Raw genomic sequence first — 24,200 nt, 5'->3', positions numbered from 1 at the left:
GTGAGTAAACAAATATGTCCAATAAACAATTATTTACTTAAAAAAACTGATGCAGGTACACATCTGAAACATTAACCATTGACCAGGGCAGCACAATGACACCGTGGTAGAACTCACCAGAGACCCGTGTTTGATCCTGACCACAGGTGGTGTCTGTGAGTGGTTTGCATGTTGCCCCGTGACCTGATTTGTGGTCTCCATGGACTTGGTGGGCCGACAGGCCTGTTTTGTCACTGTATCTCTAAACTAAACTAAACAATACCTTTGGCTCCACAGATGTTGCTTGATCTGATGAGTTCTTCTAGCAAATTTTGTTTTGTTATTTGCATCAGAAAACATCTTCACAAAAAAAGCATTTCAGTTAATTTAGTTAGTTGCTTGGTAAACAATTTGTTCACTGCAACAAAAGGTGGAGAACTGAATTGTTCTGTCTGGCAATAATGGTCATTTATTGAATAATGTGTATGTTCCAATTTGTATGCTTCAGTTTGTCAAATAAATGCAGTTTGTTCCTGGTTTCATGCACCCTTACAGGGAACAGATTAACTAGCTTCTGACTTCTGTTCTTACCATCCATGGCAGGCGATATGACACACAAAAGGATAGACTGTATCTCCCGCAATACAAATTTCCACAAGACAATGGATTCTTTTGGGATACAACTCCTTCATTAACTGTGAGAAACCTGTTTTTCCAAATCAGAGGGGCATTTTCAGGTGGTCTCATGTTGATGAGCGTGAAACGCTTGTACTTCAAGGCAGTGGAGGTTGTGTTTTTGGAACCTGGACCATTTAAAATTTTTAATTTTTTAAAGCATATGTATACAAATAATAATAAACAACAAACTGGTTATAGAGTTCTTACATAGCTTCAATTTTTAAATTTTTTAAGAAAAAATAAAGATGAAAAGGGGCTGAAAAAAAGACTATAAACTAATAGAGAGAGAGCAAAGAAAAAAGAGAATTACTAACATAAAGATTATGGGGATAGATCCGGGAGTTAATGAGTATAGTTGTACATCCAACCCTAAACTTAAGTTTTAACTTTAGTTTTAAATTTTAGTTTTGTGACAAACCCATTTACTTTTTTAAAAATTCAATAAATGGAGACCATATTTTAAAAAATAGATCTGGTTTGTCAATTAAGGCAAACCTTATTTTTTCCAAATGCAAGGTCTCGGTCATTTCCGTAATCCACATTTTAATTGTGGGGGTTACTGTTTTTTCCCAAAATTTAAGTATTAATTTTTTCGCAGTTATTAAACTGTAGTCAAGAAAGCGTCTCTGGCTTAGCGTAAAGTTAAGTCTGAAGAAGGGTCTCGACCCGAAACGTCACCCATTCCTTCTCTCCCGAGATGCTGCCTGACCTGCTGAGTTACTCCAGCATTTTGTGAATAAATCGATTTGTACCAGCATCTGCAGTTATTTTCTTATACCATTTAATAGTTTGATTTGTACACACAAATTAGTTGGTAGTTCAATTCAATAGTTTTTGATAAATCTCTGGCACTATATTTCCAGTATAAATGAGTAAAATTTAAAGTACAGTCCTGAACTGCTCCAATAAGACAAATCTTGCATTCCTGAATTATGGATGTGCATAGTTTCATGGGTGACAAGCTTTGCAATTTGAAACTTAGCTAGTGCAAAGGTTCATATGATACACAAATGCAAGCAGCTGTGTGGGCAGCTCACTCCTTAAATTGGACCTGTCTTGTGCCTTTGTCTCGCTGATTGTGATCAGTTATGTTGATAACCTGAGAGGAGAGGAGACCACTTCACACAGTGCCAGAGAAAGCAAATACAGGATTACCCAGGCATAGATAGAAAAATAAAGACAAGATCTTCAAAGATGCCCTCATATGCATTCTTGAATAGTTCTTTAAACTGCACTAAGCCACATACTCACCAGCATATGTGATAACACTTGCAGTAACATAAATTGAACTCCCAACCAGTTCATCAATATTTTTGAATTTTTCAATCAAGTGTTCCCTTTTCAGGATGACTTTTCCACTGCCATCTATAACCTGCAAGTACAGAGTTTAGTTAATTCTCGATATTCCAGCAGATTTTCTGTGGCAATGCTGACGGTAACATTTTTTAAGTAAACGTTCATGTCACCCCTGAATCTCTCTTACACTGACTAACTGTTACTCACCCTGTATTCCCTTTCCCTCTGCATAAATTTTCAGATTACTCATCTATATAGTAAAACTCTTGTTTGTTTGTTCCTGAACTACAGCCAAAACGGTACACGATAGCGCAACAATTTTAGGTCCACCTTACTCACCATCGTCCCTTTGGTGCGAATGGAAGAAGTTTTATTGAAATCGGTGTTATATTTTTAAAGTTATTCACATGTTAAAGTTTGAATCTATCTCCTAGGGAGGGAGGGGGGAGGGGGGGGGACGGACGGGGGAGGGTGGAGATGTGAGGGTGCTGCAACAATGCAGATGTTTGGGCCCAACGGGTACACTTGGTCTAGTTGTAGTTATTCCCCCAATGCTGATTACAACTTTTATTCTCTTACTACAATATTATTTAGTTTGTATATTAAATTAGTAATGACTAAAGCCAACCCCAAAAATGCTACTTTAAATAATCAGCTATTTATGTTCTACACCAATTAAACTATGCTATTGAAGTACTTTATAAAGGACAGTCAACCATTTTGTTTTAAGAATGTCACATTTAAATTGCAGTTGTTGTGCATCGATCAATCATATTTGTGAATATAATAGAAAGGTTTATCAGCGAAGTTACTAAGTATCTCAGTGGTGGCAGGCGAAGGACAGAGAAATAATGGAGGGGTTTAAAAGAGTACAGGTAACAAAAAATGGTTTGGAAGTGCATATGTTATTTATCCCTGTTACCAGGGGTGCAGTGCTGCAGGAGCTCACCAGAGTGCCGCTCCGGCACCTCTGTAAAAAAAAAACAAAATAAACAGCGGGGAATTTTTTAACTAGCAGGGAATTTAACAGCTGCCACTCTGGCACCAGTGACAGCTCCGGCACCTAAAGAATTAGCACTGCAACACTGCCTGGTACCAATTCACATTAGATTTATCATCGTTACAGAAAGTTGATGAATCTACTTAAAGATTTTTTGCGAAATAAATAGATAAGACTGGGATAATCTTGTGACTTGAATAAGTAGCAATGCAAGCTTAAACCCGACTCCGGTGCAGTTGTTCCCATTCAAATAAACGGAGCCACCGGCGAGAGAAATGTTAGTTACACTTTAATTATTTATTGTTAATTATAAGGATGTAAGTTGATTTTAGTGTTCAAAAAGTGTCAACTTCTTAATTGCAAAATAATTAATATTTTTAACTTTTTAAAACTATACTTTATATGCCCAAGACTTACTGAGTTGTTGTGAATGCCAAAGGCAAGTGCGGGGAAATGGGGTTAGCAGCGATAGACATCTTGGTTCGGGGTGAGTGATTCTGTGCTGAAGGCCTATTTCTGTGCTGTAGGACTCTATGATGTTAACACTTTCCTGTCTAACGCCTTTAAATTTTGCATTGCCCCAGTTTAGTACTTTAATTTGTGGGCCAGCCCTTCATTCTTGTAAATATTTTCCAACTTTTAGAGTCATGGACACTGGTCCCATAGAGCTTCTCCGATGACACTTGAATCATTTACTCTGCCTCACTTCCCAATAGGAGGTCGAGTGTTGTCCCCCTCTCTAGCAGAGCCATCGGCATTTTAATTGGGAAAATATAACTGACACTTTTAATGGATTCTGCTCCTTCCAATCCTTTGAACTATGGTAGTTGTAATCAATTTGCAAAAATTGAAATCCCTTACTGTTACAACCGTATTATTTCACAGCAATCTGCAATTTCCTGAATTCGCAAACTTTTGGAAATTTTCTGTTTGTACTTACAGGCACTGATTGAAGTGACTTTGCAATGGGCATCTTTACACCATCGTTCATTATTCCAAACAGGACAAAGGCTCGTCCTTGGACAAGTTCCCCGTATGTGAATCTGTCATGAATAAAACTGGAATGAAAATCTCTACCAAACCGATGTGAATGATCAAGTTGGGGAATTTTGGCAGGACCGGAGGACATTGCACTTGCATCCCCATTCTGCCACACGGTACAGAAATCTTTTCATTCCATTTCCCCAGTCTTTCCCCATTAGCCTACAAATTATTCTCTTGACAGCCTGTCCAATTTTATTTTGACTGATTATGCTCTCTATGTCTCTTTTCGCACCCCCCTCATATCATTTACCCAAGGTTTTAAATCTGCCTACCATCCTCGAACCATGCACTGATTGCCGTTCTCTGACCACATAATCTAAACTAGCTTGGTCATAATTGCCCACATTCCTCTTTGCTTGAAGATAACGTCCATTATCCTTACAGCTGCAATACTTCTCTAAACTACGACCATTCCAGTAAATCATTTCTACATTTCCCTCTGCTTGCCACATGTATCCTGTCTAAAGTGTGACAACCGAAGTTGGAGCCGGTACTCCAGATGTGAACAAATGGGTGGTTTATGCAGGTTTGAATTCACCTTCAGCCAACATAAACATGGTGTAGAAATAATGAACTGTAGATGTTGGTTTATACCAAAGTGCTGGAGTAACTCAGTGGATCAGGCAGCATCTCTAGAGAAAAGGAATGGGTGACTTTTCAGGTATGGACCCTTCTTGAAGGGACCTTTCAGACCCTTGTTCTGAAGTTGGTTCATGACCCAAAATGTAGCCCACCATATTTTTGCAGAGATGCTGCCTGACCTATTGTGTCAGCACTTTGTGTCTATCTACAAAATGCATGGTGACTGCTTGATACCAGTCAAATCCATGCAGAGGTGAAATCAACACTACACCCAATTCATGGACTTCTATAATGCCATCAACAAAAGCCAAATTCTGCATCAATTTATACAAGACACAATTTTTCTGATTGAAGAGAATACCAACCTTGCAGTCACTTCAATGTGCAATTCTGTGTCATTGACGTAGAAAAATGGCCTCGTTGATTTCAAGGTAACTTGAAAGGATGGCAACACTGGCAAAGATATACCAAGAAAATAAAATTTACTCTCATGGACAAATCCAAGGCATAATCAATGAACAAACATTTATCGCTTCATATTATAACATTCACTTGTCCCAAAACTCTTTCCAACAAATAGGTTACTTACTTTTGAAGGGTGTAATAACAACAACAATCACCATTTAAATGCACTCTATAATCTAACCGAATCTCTCTACTTCAGCACAATAATGTAATCAAAAAGTATTAGTGCTAAGCCGCTTCAAAAATAATTGTAACAAAATCAGTAAATACTGGCAAAACAAAACATAGAATATAGGATAGGCCAGCTGTAGATTTCCCTGGATCGACAGAACAATCATTCTTGACACACCCTTGTCACCACATGATCCCTCCAGAACCAGAGGCACCGAACCGGATGGGACGCCAAACGAGGCGGCCCGAACGCGTAGATACCATCCCACACCCCAGGGGCTTGCTCGTTTCAGAAGAATCTCCAGGAGCCCGGGACGGCGGACGCCCGCGACGGGGCGGTTGAGCCACATGGACTGGCTTGCTCAGATCCAAGTGGGCTGGTTTCAAATGAGCCACAGACACAGTTTCGCGCCGACCTCCCATGTCCAGATCAAAAGTAGTAGTCCCGTGCCGCAGCACGCGAAAGGGACCTTCATATGGGCACAATAAGGGCGACCTGTGGGAGTCACGGCGAAGGAAAACGTACGGGCAGCTCTTCAACGGCAGTGGCACATGGGAAGAGGCCACTCCATAACGCGACTTTGGGATGGGAGACAATACGACGACCCTCTCCTGCAAGCGGATCAGCACCGATGAAGGGGGACCCTGGGACCCATCAGCAGCAGGGACAAACTCCCCAGGGATGATAAGCAGAGCACCATATACCAACTCCGCGGAGGATGATGACAGATCCTCCTTGGGGGCTGTCCAAATCCCCAACAGGACCCATGGCAACTTGTCCATCCACCCCGAGCCCATGAGACGAGACTTCAGGGCGGCCTTCAGACAGCGGTGGAACCGCTCCACCAACCCATTTGACTGGGGATGGTACGCTGTCGAGTGGTGGAGCCACGTCCTCAACAGGCGGGCCATGGCGGACCACAGTTCCGACGTGAACTGGGCACCCCGGTCAGACGTGATGTGAAGTGGAACGCCAAAGTAGGCAATCCAAGTTGCCACGAGGGCACGAGTGCACGGCTGAGTTGTAGTGTCCGTGAGCGGGATGGCCTCCGGCCACCGCTTAAAACGGTCAACCACCATAAGTAGGTGTGAAACACCCTGGGACGGCGGCAGCGGCCCCACGATGTCCACATGTATGTGATCGAACCGCCGGCGTGGCACTGCGAAGGCCTGAACGGGCGCCCGGACGTGGCGATGCACCTTTGATGATTGGCACGGGATGGATGCACGTCCGGGCCCAGCGAGCGACCTGCTTCCGAAGTCCGTGCCACATAAAACATGCGGCCATCATGGCCCGGATGGATGGGTGGGCCAGCCCATGGCTCACCTCAAAGACGCGATATAGGCCATGGCTGACCCGTGGATACGTCACATAGGATGAAACCCAAGGGACCCAACGGCACGTCCTCAAGCACCAAGCCAGAGATCATGGTGCGGTACGCCAGCATCTCATCGTCCGCCAGCTGGGCCGCCGCCAAGGCAGAGTAATCTGTTCCCGAGGCCGGGTTAAGCACGGCTGCATTTGTCGTACGGGACAAAGCATCCGCCACGAGGTTGCATTTCCTGGTGATGTGTCGGACATCCATTGTAAACTCCGAAATAGCAGCCAGCTGGCGCTGCTGACGGGCTGACCAAGGATCCGAAACCTTCGCGAAAGCAAACGTGAGGGGCTTGTGGTCCGTGAAGACTACGAAGGAACTGCCCTCGAGGAAGTACTGGAAGTGCCGCACTGCGAGGTGTAATGCGAGCAACGCCCAGTCGAAAGCGCTGAGCGCTCAGGTGATGGCTAAAGAAGGCGAGAGGCCACCAATGGCCATTAACCGACTGTTCCAACACGCCGCCGACCGCAGAGCCCGAGGCGTCCACGGTAAGGGCGGTGGTAGCGTCGGCCGACGGATGCACGAGCATAGTCGCCCGAGCCATGGCCTCCTTCGCCCCTTCAAATGCCGCCGTGGCGACAGCGTCCCACTGTATCCCCCGTTGCTTGCCCGTCAGCAACTGGAAAAGCGGCCGCAAAAGTCTGGCAGCCGCCGGAATGAACCTGTAGTAAAATGTTACCATTCCTAACAACTCCCGGAGGCCACACACCGTAGCAAGCCACGGGAAGTGGCGGATTGCCTCAACCCTGTCCGGCAGAGGCACCGCTCTGTGCCGTGTCACCCGATGCCCCAGGAAGTTGATGGCCCGAAGCCCAAATTAGCACTTGCCAGGGTTAATTACGAGGCCATGGTCACTGAGGCGCTGGAAGAGTAGACGCAGGTGGGCGCAGTGTTCCTCTCGCGAGCGACTTGCCACCAGGATGTCGTCCAAGTAGACAAACAGGAAGTCGAGCCCGCGCACCTAAGTGTCCATCAGGCGCTGAAAACCCTGCGCAGTGTTCTTGAGGCTGAAGGGCATCCGAAGAAACTCGAACAACCCGAAGGGGTGATGATTGCCATCTTAGGGACATCCTCCGGTTGCACGGGGATCTGGTGATATCCCCGGACTAGGTCGATCTTGCGGAAGAACCTAGCCCCGGCCAGATGGGCTGAGAAGTCCTGTATGTGGGGGATAGGGTAACGGTCAGCGGTCGTGGCCTCGTTAAGGCGGCGGTAGTCCCCGCACGGCCTCCAGCCGGCGGACACCTTTGGCACCATGTGCAGCGGGGAGGCCCATGGGCTGTTGGAGCGTCGAACGATGCCCATGGCCTCCATACTCCGAAACTCTGCCTATGCTATGAGGATTTATTCACAAAATGCTGGAGTAACTCAGCAGGTCAGGCAGCATCTCGGGAGAGAAGGAATGGGTGACGTTTCGGGTCGCCCTTTGCTATGAGGAGCTTGTCAGGAGCGAACCTACGGGCACGGGTGTGGAGCGGTGGGCCCGATGTCAGAATATGGTGCATGACACTGTTGCTCAGGCTGGCCGAGCCGAATTTGGGGGTGACAATGTCCAGAAACTCAGCCAGTACCTGGGCGTAGGGATTGTCCACCGTCTCTAAGGGGTTGCTGACCGGCAGTGTGGGCGCGATAGAGCGCAAGGAGATCTTCTCAAATGTTGCCGCGTGGACGTCCACGAGGAGCGACTGCGCCCACAAGAAATCTGCGCCCAGCAGCAGCTGGGCCACGTCCGCAACGATGAATGGCCAGGTGAAGTGGTGAAGCCAAAAATAATCGGAACCGTGCAGACGCCATATGTGCGGATTGAACTACCGTTTGCAGCAGTTAACTGGGGGGGGGCCCTCTCACCAGCACGAACGGGGGCAAATCGCTGACCTCCGCCAAGAACCTGAACCCCGTGCGCCGGACCCAGACATACAATCGATGGATCCTGCCGGCCACCGCGGTGACTAACGGCGGCCGGCGCTGCCGTTTCCCAGGAACGAATATGGTTGACGGCATTGGCGGGCTGCTGAACCCCAGAGCTGGGGGATTCTTTTCCTTGGATCTCCTGGGTCCTGCTCAGCCATCCTCCTCTCCTGTGCCACTTGTCTGGTCTGTTGCTCTCGTGGGCATGGCCCTCTTGTGGGCGAGGTCCTGGGTCACTGGGCCTCAGGGTGTGGAATCAATCCGGTCCAGTGATTCCGGGGATTCCAGCAGTTCCAGGTATTCCAGTGCACCTACCCGCTGCTGGTCTGACAGCCACAGCTCATCAGGCCGGGCCGCTAGCCGGATGGGATCCTCGAAGCTCTCCTCCGTGAGCAGCCGGCGGATGTCTCGCGGCAACTGCTGCAGGTAGGTAAATTCAAAGAACGGGCAGAGCTGGTGGTCGACCATGAGCATCTCGCTCATGAGGGCCGAGGGCATCTGGTCACCGAGCCCACCCATGTTAGGAACCTGACAGGTGCGCTGCATTCGGCTCGGTCCGTAGATCCGGAGCAGCAGCTTCTTGAGGCCTGTGTATTTCTTCGTCGGCAGCGGATTATCCAGGTAAGGAGCGACCCGCCCGGCCGTCTGCTGGTCAAGGGCGCCTATCACATAATGATAGCGGATCTCCTCGGTTGTAACGCCACGGATGTAAAATTGGGATTCGGCCTGTCGAAACCAAACCCCCAGTTACGAGTTCCAAAATGTAGGGAACTTCAGCGATACCGCGTTGAGTTCGGCCGCGTCAGCCTTGTGGGCGGCAACGGCAGAATGCATTTTCTTTTCAAACTTACCCTCCAGGATTACCCTTCCTGGGCATCGGGGTCACCAATGTAGTGGGACGAGAAGGAGTCCCGCCAATAACTAATCGGACACGAGTTGCGTGCACTAAACGTGTTTATTCTCTCTAATACAGCTCCCTACTCCACCCTGGTCACGGGCGTGGCCCAGCCTTAAATACCAACTCAGGTACCGACCCCGTGGCTAGCGTCTCCTACACCAAGACGCCGCCCACTAGCGTCGATGGTTCATTCTGCCCTTGGGTTGCCACCACGTGTCACGACAATACTCTGATTTGGGTTTTCACCTCACTATAACCTTAACTTTTATATCACCGGATATTATACCTTTGTTTTTAATTTCATTACACTGATTAATTTTCCTCACCATATTCCTTCACTTCAAAGTGGGTTGTGAAATTTATGGCACGGACACCTTTGTAACTTGCAATAATCTTCCACATTCCAATACTGTAAAATAATGTGATAAGTTACTTTGCATTATTAAACCATTTGTTTATATCATATCTCAATTTTGTCCATAATTACTGTTGATAAATCAACTTACAATTGAAATATTTTCTCCTGGCAGTGCAATGAAAATTAGCAACCCTTGGGCCTGATTACATCCTCACTTAATACCAAAGAGTCAAGTCCTAACTCAACAATAAAGTCTCCATGGTTAAAATATATATAGAAATATACTAGATAATCCAGAGACTCTCTCTTCACTACAAGCCTTGGGCATTTTCCTCAGAGCACACAAGACAGGGGTGACCTTATAGACAATAGACAATAGACAATAGGTGCAGGAGTAGGCCATTCAGCCCTTCGAGCCAGCACCGCCATTCAATGCGATCATGGCTGATCACTCTCAATCAGTACCCCGTTCCTGCCTTCTCCCCATACCCCCTCACTCCGCTATCCTTAAGAGCTCTATCCAGCTCTCTCTTGAAAACATCCAACGAACTGGCCTCCACTGCCTTCTGAGACAGAGAATTCCACACCTTCACCACTCTCTGAAGTATACAAAATCACTAATAGATAACATGAATGGTCACAAGGTAGTTGAATGGTCACAATCATTTTCCAAGAATGAAGTAGTCTAAAATTAAAAGTCATAGCTTTAAGATGTGAGGAGAAAGATTAAAAAATAACTTGAGGGGAAATTTCTTAACGCAGAGACTGGTGCGTACATGGAATGAGCTGGCAGAGGAAGATAGAATGACAGATAGAATGGCAATGGTTATAAGACTATAGATAGGTCCATGTATAGCAAAGATTTAGGATATGAAGTATATGCAGCAAATGGAACTGCAAGAGACAAAAAGAAGCTCAGGGTTGTTTCAAAGCCTCCCAGGAGGGTACCCCGAGAGTAGGTAAGAATCAGATATCATAAGTGATAGGGGCAGAATTAGGCCATTCAGCCCATCAAGTCTACTCCGCCATTCAATCATGGCTGAACTATCTCTCCCTCCAAACCCCATTCTCCTGCCTTCTCCCCATAACCTCGACACATGTACGAATCAAGAGTCTATCTACCTCTGCCTTAAATATATCCACTGACTTCGCCTCCACAGCCTTCTGTGGCAATGAATTCCATAAATTCACCAACCTATGACTAAAGAAATTCCTCCTCATCTCCTTCCCAAAAGAACATCCTTTCATTCTGTGACAATGACCTCTAATCCTAGCCTCTCCCACTTGGGGAAACATTCTCTCCACGTCCACGGTATCCAAGTCTTTCACTATTCTGTACATTTCAATGAGGTCTCCCCTCATTTTTCTAAACTCCAATGAGTACAGGCCCAGTGCCATCAAACAGTCATCATATGCTAACCTACTAATTCCTGGGATAATTCTTGTAAACCTCCTATAGACCGTCTTCGGATCCAGCACATCCTACCCCAGACATGGTGCCCAGAATTGCTCACAATATTCCAAATGTGGCCTGATCTGTGCCTTATAGAGCCTCAGCATTACATCCCTATTTTTGTGTACAATCCCTCTCGAAATAAATGCTAGCATTGCTTTTGCTTTCATTATTGCCGATTCGACTTGCAGATTAACTTTTTGGGAATCATGCACCAGCTCTCCCATCTCCTCATCTCCGTTCTAAATCGCCTACCCCTTATTCTTAAACTGTGGCCCCAGGTTCTGGGCACCCCCAACATCGGGAACATGTTTCCTGCCTCTAGCATGGCCAATCTCTTAATAATCTTATTTGTTTCAATAAGATCCCCTCTCATCTTTCTAAATTCCAGTGTATACAAGCCCATTCGTTTCATTCTTTCAACATATGACAGTCTCGCCATCCCGCGAATTAACCTTGGTAGATCATGGTTGATATTGCCATTGACATAAACTTTGACCAACTCTGTATCAATTTCTAAAATGATTCAGCTACCACAGCTCTAAGGTAAAGAAATCAAGACCATCCAAAAGGAGCAATTCATTTCCATTTCAACAGGAGATGCCTTATCCTGCTCCCAGTTTAGATTCTCCACAATGTGAAACATTCTCCCGTCATTTAGTTTCTGAATGATGCTCAGAATCTCATGCTGCCCGCCCTGCTGTCTGTGTTCAGTAGTTTGAGGTTTTGTTTCAGATTTCCTCCATGTGCAGGTTAATATCCCCTCCAAATGTTTTCATCAGATCTAACACCATCCTTTTAAACTACAATAAACCTAGATCCAAACTGTACAGCAATCTATATACTAAAACTGTCGTTTGTTTGTTTGTTTGTTTGTTCCTAAATTACAGCCAAAACGGTACACAATTTTAGGCCCTCCTTACTCACCATCATGCCTTTGGTGCTAATGGGAGAAGTTTCATTGAAATCGGTGTTATATCTTTAAGTTATTCACATTTTAAAGTTTAAATTTATCTCCTAGGGAAGGAAGGGGAGGGAGGAGGAGGGCTGATAAGGGGGGTTGAGGGGGATAGAGTGGGTGGGAGGGGAAGAGGGGAGGGGAAGGAGGAAGGGGAGAGGGGGGATTGTGGGGGTTGGGGGGGAGCGGAGGAGAGGGGGGGAAGGAGGGGTGAGGAGGAGAGGAGAGGGTGCTGCACCAATGCATGGGAGGTTTGGGCCCAACGGGTCCACTTGGTCTAGTAATATCTAATTGTGGCAGCAATTTGTACATACTTCACAATCTCTGGTATATGAAAGGTCTTTCCAACAATTCCGGCAGCATCTTTCGTATAAACTTCTTTCTGCTCAACAATAATGTCTTGTGGATTCTGAAATTAAAATTACTTTGAAAAGCAAGTTGAAGTATTCATTATACAAAGTAAAAAATTTCTACGTCAAGGTGGTGATGCACACGATGGTGAGGCTGACAAACATATAATTTCGCGAGGCACTCAGGCAGCACAAACCTGTGGCACTCAGGATCCAAGGCCTTGTCGGCTTATACATCCCCACAGGCCTTGCATCCACAAAGTCCTGCCATTACAGATCTTACAGAGAATATAATTTTTTTCCATGAATCAGGTTGTCAACAGACAATGGAGAATGGTGTACTAGACAGCAGCGATGATATCCAATGCTCATGTTAAGGTTCTATATAGTGAGTGTAAGAACACAAGGAAGATAAGCAACAATAGATCACAAAGCCACTTCTATCTGCTGCATGGTTCAAAAAAATTGTGGTTGATCTTCCTTGGTCCCTGCTCAATCCTCGATACGGTACCTTGATTCTCTCTATTGCAAATATTTATCTGCTTTAGCGTTGCTAGAAAATTATTAGGATTCTCAATCCACTGGGAGAATAGGTTTTCCTGTATTCATTCCAAAAAGCAGGTGCCTTATCTGGAGATTGTGACCCCTGGTTCTAAGTTATTCCACTATAGGAAACATGCTGTCGCATCTCCCCAGTTAAGCCCCCAATTGATTCTAGGCACAAAGAACAGCTGTTGCAGGATTCTTGATCAAATTCCAAAGTGCTGGAGTAACTCAACTGGTCAGGTAGCATTTTAAGACTTTAGAGATACATCATGTTAGGCACAGGCATCTTGGGCCGAATAGCCTGTTACTGTGCTATATACTGTTCTACGTACTATATAGAACTATTGATTTACTTGTAAAATGGACAGCTTTATGATTTATATCTAACCCAGCTGAGTAGAAGTGTTATCTCAGTCTATTGTTAGGAACCTAGTCCAAATATCTCACTCAGATTGCAGAGCAATATCTTTTTGGCACCAGTGTTTTTAACATTTCACCTCAACAATCTTTGTGTAGGCTCACTCCTGCTGAGTCTGTTGGAAGAACAAAGATGTCACTAATATTAAGCAAATGTGTAGAGTGTGATGTTTGATGCACCGTGTCGGGTGGGTGGACCCGTTGCTCATCCCGTGCAGCAGGTGGCGCTGCACAGGACAAAAGGAGATGCTTTTTACTTCTGTTGTACCTTGAAGACTCTCAAGTTTTATACAGAACAAGAACACGAAATAGAGCTAAATAAATAGGCCTATCAGGTGTGCACTCACTCACCAGCTGTGGAAAATTAAAGTGGTAAATACCAATTTGTCAGTTTTTCTTTCATTATTATTTTTTAGCTATCTCCTAAAGTCCTCACATAGTGGTCCTATTCTACTGGAAACATCTAGATCCTCTTCTTCAGCAAGAACAATTAATGTCTAATATTACTCTTGCTCATGATCCACACTGAATTAAATGTCTGTATCCCCTCCCTTAAAGGGCCTGTCCCACTTAGGCGATTTGTTAGGCGATTGCCATAGTCGTAGCAGGTCGCCAAAAAAACGGCGACTGGACCCACCTACGACAATGTCAATAACAAGCTACAACAACCTACCACCTATTCGACGGCAAGCTACCGACAACCAGCGACCCAATCGTTGCGAGTAGGACGTCCACCTACGACCGCACCTACGACAACCTATGATGACACCTACGATAACCTACCACCACAGTGGTGACAACCTACGACCACCAAAGTGAACCAACATCCACCCACGACAAGCTACGACAAACTACGACCCTGAAGACTGAAGACAACTGAAGACGATTCACGTTTCACCCAGTTTCCTTATAAAAGGCGGTGTATGGTAGGTTTCCAATCATTCTGCATCATGACTATTTGAAAGTGATCCCATGACAAACTACACTGAAATACAATAACTTCATACATCAATTTTCCGTCAAAATGTCAAGAATTTCCTTTATTGATATTGAAACAAACAACATTTTTTAAAAGGTTGATAAGAACATACAACAGTGCATGCAAAAATATAGTAATAAATTTCAATAAATCACAATAAACTTCAAACTTTAAAATTCAAACTTTAAACAGAATACAAGTGCCAAAACATACAAAACCTTACATCATTTATGGACTAATGGGTGATCAGATCAAGTCCACACTTGAAATTCACCGAAGTCAGCACTGGCGACAACCTACATCACTTGGTGACAACCTATGACAGCACTTACATCAGGATATGTCAAGCTACGCTCATTGGCTTCAAGCCCACTGTCGCCAACAAATGTTCAACATTCTGAAAATCCAGCGGGGACCAGAAAGACGCTAGGACTCTTTGGAGATGACTCACGAGCGTACAGGCGACACCCCGGCGACCGTGTGGCGAAAGCCTAGTCGCCTGTAGTCGCCTAAAAAAATGCCTAATTGGCCAGGCCCTTTACTGTGCAGCCCTCCAAGATTTTTTAATTCATCTAACTTTGACCTTTCTCAACCTCTCTTTCAGCATGCAGCATGTTATCTTTCTACTTGTCCAAATATCTTACTTAATGGAGATCAGGGTCAGAATTAGTTTGATGTCGTTTAATGACTCCAGTGGTGAAATCTTACTGAAGATGAGCTGTTCAGGGACTGTAAATGCCATCTTTCAATGCTCATTACTTACATCCAGTCTGGACAATACATTTACAAATGGAGTCAGTGAGAAACTATAAATCTCCAAAATTTATTGGGGTGAAAAGATGTTACTTTTTTAAACATAGCACGATGCACCTTACCATAAGTTCAACCATAATGCCTTGTTGGTTTGGTATCATTTTGTTGTCCACTGTGAGCAAGCGATAAAGCACTAGAAAAAAAGTGTAACACAATGATTACCTTGTGTATCTTCACATCTATATGATGGGGGGGGGGGGGGGGGGGGGGGCACCAATGAACAAAAACACAACTGGCCCACTCATAAAAATACTATGCTTGCAGTGACAGCTTCAAGACTGGGATTTCTGTGATGAAAGCTGCACCTCATATTATTAAGGCCATCCTCCAACGAGAAAACACGTCACGCATTTGATGGAATAATTTCCACTTGCATGGATGACTGCAGTTTAATAAATCATTAAGAAATATTTCGCATATCTTTCATAGATTGTTCGTTATCTCTCTACATCATCGTCTATATCTCTCGTTTCCCTAATCTAACTAGTCTGAAGAAGGGTCTCAACCCGAAACGTCACCCATTCCTTCTCTCCAGAGATGCTGCCTGAGTTACTCCAGCTTTTTGAGTCTATCTTCAGTTTAAACCAGCATCTGCAGTTCCTTCCTACATTTTTTTCAAAAGCATCATTGTTCATGTTTGCTGTCTGTACGGTTTATACATTCTCCCCGTGACTGCGTGGGTTTTTCCCAGGTGCTCTGGTTTCCTCCTACACTCCAAAGTGTTTGTATGTTAATTGATTCCAGTAAAACTTGTAAATTGTCCCTAGTTTGTGGGATAGTGCTAGTGTACAGGGATTACTGGCGAGCGCAGTGAGCCGAAGGGCCCGTTTCCACGCTGCATCTCTGAACTAAACTGAAAAAGAGGGCCAGATTTCATACTCATGCATGTGACATACTGTTTGATTGTTTGTGAAAATAGATTCTGCATTAACATTATTACACAAGATGACTCAGGAACCATGGGAAGATATGTCACATTTGGGCCAAATCTATTGAGAGGCGAAGGTTTGCTGATGCAATACCACAGAGAACTGCTATTGTATCTAATTTGGGAATGTATTGATGGGGAGCATCCAAACACTGAGACCTGCACGTAAACTCAGTTAGACAATCTAATGCCTGAGGGAAAGGCATTATCAATTGTTGGCTATCAATACTGGACACTCTTGGATAAAATGCCAAATTAATCCCAATCCTCACATCCATATACTAGAACTCTCATTTGTTTGTTTGTTTGTTCCTGAATACTGCCAAAACGGTATCCATAATTGGTGTCCCCTTGTGCAGTGAAGGCATAATTTTAAGAAAACTTTGAGCCGTAGTTACCAGTTTGAGTTGGTGTGTAGATTGGTTTGTCAGTCTGGATAAAGATGTGTCCTGCTTGAGGTGAAACAAGGATAACAGTTCGCAAAACAAAGTGTGATGATGATAGTGATGATGCTTCCAAATATACATACTGCTTCCCTCTGGAATCCTTTGGCAATTTATCTGCAGGTATCTGGAAATAACAAAGACAAAAATAAAATTAGTGTGGTTGCTTTTCAGAATTGTATTTACCCCCCCCCCCCCCACACACCTCCTCGCCAATGTCTTTCAAAGTAAAATTCCGGGTATGAAGGATCCAAAATGTGTACAAATTCATCCTGAGATCAGTAGCATTAAATGCACCATGCGACACCAACCACACATTGTGCTGGGCTTTCGAATTTTACTTATTTCAATGGGAGTGATTTTCAGAAACGTGACTCAAACCAACTGCCATTATTATAGTTCACATTTAAAGTTACCAATCTGAGAATTAATTTCCAGTCATCAATCCCGACCATCAAATGGTATAATAATGCCCAGCTTGACAACATTAGGCATTTATTTGGCCGATATATGTGGCCTTATGGGTCTTAAAGAGTATAGAAGGGTTCAGAATGACAGGTGAAAATCTTTGAGACTTGTGATGCTACTGAAGGTAACGGATACAGGAATGGACTGTGATGAGCAGGTATGTACAGGGCTGCGTTCCTGGACAAGTCCAGTTTACTGTTCAGGTACACTCCAAGGTATTTGACCTCACTGGTAAACTGCACATCCACACCATGGAAGAAGACGGGACAGGGGTGTTCCTCTCCTCCTAAAGTCCACCACTAACTCCTTAGCCTCGTCGGTGTTGATCTGCAGGTGATTCAGCCCACACCACTCAACAAAGTCGCTGACTGCACCTCTGTATTCAGCTTCCCTCCCCTCACTGATGCAGCCCACAATTGCAGCCATCTGAAGACCTGCAGGGGGCAGGAGTCCGAGTTACATCTGAAATCCAAGGTGTAGATGGTGAACAGGGAGGGAGGGAGGACCGTCCGCTGTAGGGCCCCCGTGTTGCTCACCAGCATGTCCGAGACACAGTTCTGTAGCCCGACATATTGTGGTCGTCTAGTCAGGTAATTACTGATCCAGGACACCAATGGAGCGTCCACCTGCATCTTCGTCAGTTTGCTCCTTAGCGGTGCAGGCCGGCTTATCTAGGTGAGCATTGGAATGATGGAGCAGGTGGATGATGGCGTCCTCAACCCCCATCTTTCTTTGGTAAGCGAACTGCAGGGGGTCCAAGTAGGGTTTAACTAGGGGTCCCAGGTGAGTGAGCACCAGCCTCTCCAGGAACTTCATGATGTGTCATAACATGCGCCTTGGTGACTGTATAAATCCTTGTTTCAATTGTACCCGAGTTCCCAAATGCAGAGCACATAAGACACAGCCCTTTCAGGGTTAGTTTAGTTTAATTCAGTTCAGTTTATTGTCACACGTACCAAGGTACAGTGAAAAGCTTTTTTTATTGCATGCTGTCTGGTCAGTGGAAGGACTATACATGATGACAATCAAGCCATCCACAGTGTACAGATACAAGATAAAGGGGATAATGTTTAGATAAAGTCCAGTAAAGCCTGATTAATGACAGTCTGAGGGACTCCAATAAGGTAGATGGTAGTTCAGGACTGCTCTCTAGTTGGTGAGAAGATGGTTCAGATGCCTGATAAAAGCTGTAAAGAAACTGTCCCTGAAACCGGAGGTGTGCATTTTCACACTATGTACCTCTTGCCTGATGGGAAGAGGGGAGAAGAGAAAGTGTCCAGGATGAGACTCGTCCTTAATTATGCTGATGGCCTTGCCAAAGCAGCATGAAGTGTAATCCACATCGGCAAGACCAAACGCAGGCTCGGCGATCGTTTTGCTCAACACCTTCGCTCAGTCCACCTTAACCAACCTGATCTCCCAGTGGCTGAGTACTTCAACTCCCCCTCCCACTCCCAGTCTGACCTTTCTGTCATGGGCCTCCTCCAGTGCCACAGTGAAGCCTACCGGAAATTGGAGGAACAGCACCTCATATTACGATTGGGCAGCTTGCAGCCCAGCGGTATGAACATTGACTTCTCCAACTTTAGATAGCTCCTCTGTCCCTCTCTTCCCCTCCCCCTTCCCAGTTCACCTTCTGTCTTCTTGTCTCCACCTATATCATTCCTTTGTCCCGCCCCCCTGACATCAGTCTGAAGAAGGATCTCGACCTGAAATGTCACCCATCCCTTCTCTCCTGAGATGCTGCCTGACCCGTTGAGTTACTCCAGCATTTTGTGATAACATGAAGTGTAATTGAAGTAGTAATACAATTCTGGTCTCCAAAGTGAAACGCACCATTTACAGAAAGCAAAATCTCCACAATGATAGTGTTGATCAGCAGATTGTGGCCATAATGCCATTCTTGTGAGGAGATATTTGGCATGCCACAGAGAGAATTTTAGTTAATCGTGAATCTCTCCCTTGCCACAAATTGATGAATAGATTACATAATGAAACAGAAAAATGCATTACATTTGGTGGCAAAATCTTCCCATGCTCTGCTTCTTTTAAAAACTACTTTGGAGAACTATTAAACGACTGAGACATTTTGATTTATCTGTCCATTTACCTTAACAACGGCGGTAGCTAGAAATCGATTGTTCTCGTTCAAATGGATTGTGGTTTCATTTAGTGTGACCGTACGATGAGGAAAATCCTGCAAGCGAATTTTAACTTCAATGTCAGAAGAGAAATCATGGGCTTCTAGAACCACAGTCTCTTCACTTTCAATTCGCAAAACATTGGGAGCTGTTAGTATAAATCTGTAGGAATAACAAAGAAAATGAATGTTTCATCACAACCACAACAGGAACAAAGAAAACATTTTTATTCATCAACAAAAGATGAACACTGTTATCAAGGCCAGCATTTTTAGATATCCTGAATTGCCCTTTGAATATAGAGGTGAGCCATTTTCCTGTAACATAGAAACATCGAAAATAGGTGCAGGAGAAGGCCATTTGACCCTTCAAGCCACCACCGCCAGTCATTGTAATCATGGCTGATCATCCACAATCAGTAACCTGTGCCTGCCTTCTCCATATCCCTTGATTCCACTAGCCCCTACAGCTCTATCTAACTTTCTTTTAAATTCATCCAGTGAACTGGCCTCCACTGCCTTCTGTGGCAGAGAATTCCACAAATTCACAACTCTCTGGGTGAAAAAGTTTCTTCTCACCTCAATTTTACATGGCCTTCCCTTTATTCTTTGACCGTGGCCCCTGGTTCTGGATTCCTTCAACATTGGGAACATTTTTCTTGCATCTCGCTTGTCCAGTCCTCTTATCATTTGATATGTCTCTATAAGATCCCCTCTCATCCTTCTAAACTCCAGTGAATACAAGCCCAGTCTTTCCAATCTTTCCTCATACGACAGCCCCGCCATCCTAGGGATTAACCTCGTGAACCTATGCTGCACTGCCTCAATAGAAAGAACGTCCTTCCTCAAATTAGGAGACTAAAACTGCACACCATACTCCAGATGTGGTCTCACCAGGGCCCCATACAACTGCAGAAGGACCTCTTTGCTCCTATGCTCAAATCCTCTCGTTATGAAGGCCAACATGCCATTGGCTTACTTCACAGCCTGCTGTACCTGTACGCTTACTTTCAGTTGATGCTATCCAGGTACATGAAAGTAATACAAGGTGTGGGGCCCTTAAATACAAAGCGATGTAAACAGTCAACACATCAAGAGGCATGAGTATTTTTTTTATTGTCATACATCCTGAAATGTAGCAATGAAGTTCTTACTTGCAGCGCCCCAACGGATATGTAAGAATACACGTGTACTTCATCTTGGGTATTTATAAAGAAATAAGGATACAGTGCTTAACTTCCTGACCCACAACTTCAATGCTCAGACAAATAATCTATAGAATTAAATTAAAATTATGCTATTAGAGCGGGAAAATTAAAGGGCCTGTCCCACATAGGCAATTTTTTTTTAGCGACTGCCGGCGACTGTCAAAGTCATAGCAGATCGCCAAAATTTTCTTTTAGCCTACGACAATGACCACGACAATGCTGAGTCAGGTCAATACAAGTAATTTTTTTTGTGAAACTAGCACCTGGCTAAGAGATTACACCGTCTTCGGAAACATCGCAAAATTCCCACGCTTATCAATGCTTTTCCGGTGTCCTAATTTTCGCTGAAATAACTGACAAGTCTGTAATTACTTTAGAGTTTTGAAATATAACATCTTGCCCAGGTTACTTGAAAACCAAGCTTCACGGTAACAAGGCATAAACTGGATTGACTTCCAGTTTACTAATAGCAATACTAAAAAAAATTTTTTTTAAACGTGGTTAAATGGATTTTTGTGCGGAGTGTGGGCATTCTTTGAAAATGTACGGGAGATGCATATCTGGGTTGGGAGCCTACTTTAAAAGTAATCGCTGATGGCCATAAACATCGCGAAATTCCCACGCTTAACTGACCGTCAAACGGTCACCTCCAATCTACTGTCAAATGTCCTGATGGTAAATAAATTGGTTAAACACAAGTGTTTTATGGTATCTTCAAATTACTTTACTTAATTTAATATTACGTGCTTTTAAATGCATCTACGACAACCTAGAAAACCTGGGGACAGCATGTGACAGCGCCCGCAATAAGCTACGATACTTGCCGAAAAGCCAGCTGTCGCCGAGAAATTTCTATCTGGAAAATCTTTCGAGATTCGCTACGATTCTTTGAACACTCCTAATGATCATGCCCGCGACACCCCGGCGAACGTTCGGTGACAGCCTAGTCGCCGGCAGTCGCTTTAAAATCGCCTAAGTGGGACAGGCCCTTAAAAAACAATTGACTAAATATCTTGTACAAAGACTGCAACTGTGGCAGAAACTAACGAATATTGCCTGTGGAGATTGCACGTTCTTTACAGGAAGAAATTTGCTATCTCCACACAGTCCGGTTAACTGTGATTTTATACCCACAGTAATGCAATCAATCCCAAATTGGCTATGTGTAGGAGTTTTATCCAACTTGAATATGACTTTTAAAACTTAAACTTAAAAGATGTAAACTTTAAATTAAGACTCTCACACTGTATTTTTACATCTGCTGTTTGGGTTTTGTCTGCTCATTTTAATTAACTATTGCTTTGTATGGTAATGTACTATGTTTTTAACTATTGTACATATTGTATTGTGTTTCTTTTCTCGAATGCCTAACAACATCAGGCTAAGGGACTGTCGATGAAAACTAGCCTCTCAGCTAACTCGAGTACATTTACATTTGTTTAAATGTCAATTAATGTACATTGTCCCTTTTTCAAATAAATTATTAAATGAAAATGAAAAAAGGAAGGAACTGCAGATGCTAGTTTAAACCAAAGATAGACACAAAATGCTGGAGTATTTCAGCGGGACTGCCAACATCTTTGGAGAGAGGAATGGGTGACGTTTCGGGTCGAGACCCTTCTTCGGGTGCAGTAGTAAATGTTCCGTGTGGTTATTGTCAACCTTGCAGACTGCATCAAGTTGGATAATAAAATGTCCCTAATGGTTCTCAAGTGTAATTGGAGTTGAATTTCACCAGGCAAGTAGATGGCATTCCATCACATTCATTGCTCGTCCCTTTTGACAGTACAAAGGCCCTGGAGTCAGAAGACGAATCAGAACTAGTGGGCGATGACACAATGTGCGGGTTTGGTAGTTGATTGGCCTCTGTAAATTGTCTCAAGTGTGTAAGGAGTGGATAACATAGAACTAGTGTCAATGGTTGATTAATGGTCAGCATGGACCTGGTGGGCTGAAACATTGTGGGCGCAAGGGCCCTTCGGGGCTGTTCTGTTCCACAATCTGATCACGTTCTATACTTGTGCTTGTACAAATACACAAACAACTCATGAAAACATATAATTATACATAAATTGCACAAAATGACACTATTCCCTGATACTTACAGAGGGCCACACAGAGAGAGTGCAGGAAGAGACACCAAGAGAACAATTAACAGTGAGATCCTCCCCATGGTGGCAGGCTGCTTCACCCGGGCAAACTATTCCAACTCATGTCTCCAATTTATATGTAAAATCACCACATAGTTATTAATGTTTAACAAATCAGATATTTAGTTTGCTGGCTACTTTTAAAAAACAAATATTCACTTACTTGGTTGTTTTATCAAATGCAAATACCGCTTGCAAAATGTTATTTTCCAAGTTTTTAGTTGGGCAATTTTAACCTCGCATTTTGGGTCAGTAGAATACAAAGTTAGCTTTGCAGTGATTATGAAATTAACTGCAGTTAAAGCATTTCAATTTCTCATTCTCTATCCCACAAAGCCACAACATTATAAACATCTTACTGGAGCTTTACCACCATCCATTATCCCTCCCTTCACCCCACACATCCCCAACTTGGTTCCAAGCTTTCTTACACTATCTCGCCACCCTACTCCACTCTCCCACCTTTCTACTCCGGAAACAGTGACTTTATAAGCACTGAACTTGAAGCTATTAGTACCTGAACTGTGGACTGCAATGTCAAACTAAATTCCTGGAGTCTCAGTCACACTGCTGGTGCCTTTGAAAAATAGGAATTTCTATCTTTGTAACAGACAAGGTTTGGGTCATGGTAAGGAAAAGGGTGCAAGGTGAGGAAATTTAAATAATTTACAACTTGTGATCAGAAGAAATTGTGCGGTGGCTGAGGCTTGAATTGAAAAAAGACGGTTTAAGTATAAGTGCAGTCATTCTACATGATCTCTTTCTCTGGAAAATTGTCCCGACCCAAAACATCACCTATCCATATACTCAAAGGATGCCCCTGACCCATTGAATTACTCCAACACTTTATGTTTTGCTCAAGATTCCAGCATCTGCAGTTCCTTGTAACTCCATTTCTTTGTTACTGTTTGACATAGAATGGTTCCAGGTTTGTCAAGCATTCATTCCCTTTGCATACTGTACATGTTCCTTCAAGGTATTAAGTCAGTAATAGTCAAGAGTAAATAATTAGGGATATGTAGCAAACTGAGATTTGAGTGCATGAGCTGGAGTACTGGTATACATGAGGGTATCTGGTGGGTAATGTTAGGTCCCAGAATTACTTATTAGAAATTGATAGGTTATGTGGCATAGATCAGGTATCACAAAATGCCGGAGTAACTCAGCAGGTCAGGCAGCATCTAAGGGAGAGGGAATGGGTGACGTTTTGGGTCGATACCCTTCTTCAGACTAATGTCAGGGGGGGCGGGACAAAGAAAGGATATAGGTGGACCCGAAATGTCACCCATTCCCTCGTTCCTAGATGCTGCCTGACCTGCTGAGTTACACCAGCATTTTGTGATACCTTCGATTTGTACCAGCATCTGCAATTATTTTCCTACATGGCATAGAACAGTGTGTGAGAAGTTGCTAGGAACCAAGATTCCTTGATATGTTCACCTTGCATTTGAGGCCATTTCGTGACACAGAATCATAGCTCTGGATATCTCATTTCTGGAATTAACCCAGAAGGAAAAGTTCAATTACTGTATCTTCAGTACGGATGTACATGGGTGTTCCCATAAATAAGGGTACAACCTGTGACATGG

At 44.0% G+C, this 24,200-nt stretch overlaps 1 protein-coding gene across 1 annotated transcript in view; it reads right to left on the bottom strand.

Annotated features, from left to right (window-relative positions):
* The window catches only part of LOC144610500 (complement C3-like), a 104,261-nt gene extending 81,579 nt beyond the window's left edge, over positions 1-22,682 (bottom strand). The window contains exons 1-9 of the mRNA XM_078429252.1: positions 22,567-22,682; positions 19,224-19,416; positions 16,601-16,772; positions 15,337-15,407; positions 12,484-12,578; positions 9,727-9,809; positions 4,945-5,032; positions 3,894-3,996; positions 1,909-2,029 (exon numbers count right to left, since the gene is read on the bottom strand). Of these exons, the coding sequence (XP_078285378.1) occupies positions 1,909-2,029; positions 3,894-3,996; positions 4,945-5,032; positions 9,727-9,809; positions 12,484-12,578; positions 15,337-15,407; positions 16,601-16,772; positions 19,224-19,416; positions 22,567-22,634 (994 nt within the window). The 5' untranslated portion in view covers positions 22,635-22,682. The remainder of the gene's footprint in view (positions 1-1,908; positions 2,030-3,893; positions 3,997-4,944; positions 5,033-9,726; positions 9,810-12,483; positions 12,579-15,336; positions 15,408-16,600; positions 16,773-19,223; positions 19,417-22,566) is intronic.
* Between the last annotated feature and the right edge of the window lie 1,518 nt (positions 22,683-24,200).

This window comes from Rhinoraja longicauda, chromosome 37 (assembly GCF_053455715.1).
Source record: "Rhinoraja longicauda isolate Sanriku21f chromosome 37, sRhiLon1.1, whole genome shotgun sequence".
NCBI lineage: Eukaryota > Metazoa > Chordata > Chondrichthyes > Rajiformes > Arhynchobatidae > Rhinoraja > Rhinoraja longicauda.
This window is presented reverse-complemented; position numbering and strand designations above follow the sequence as displayed.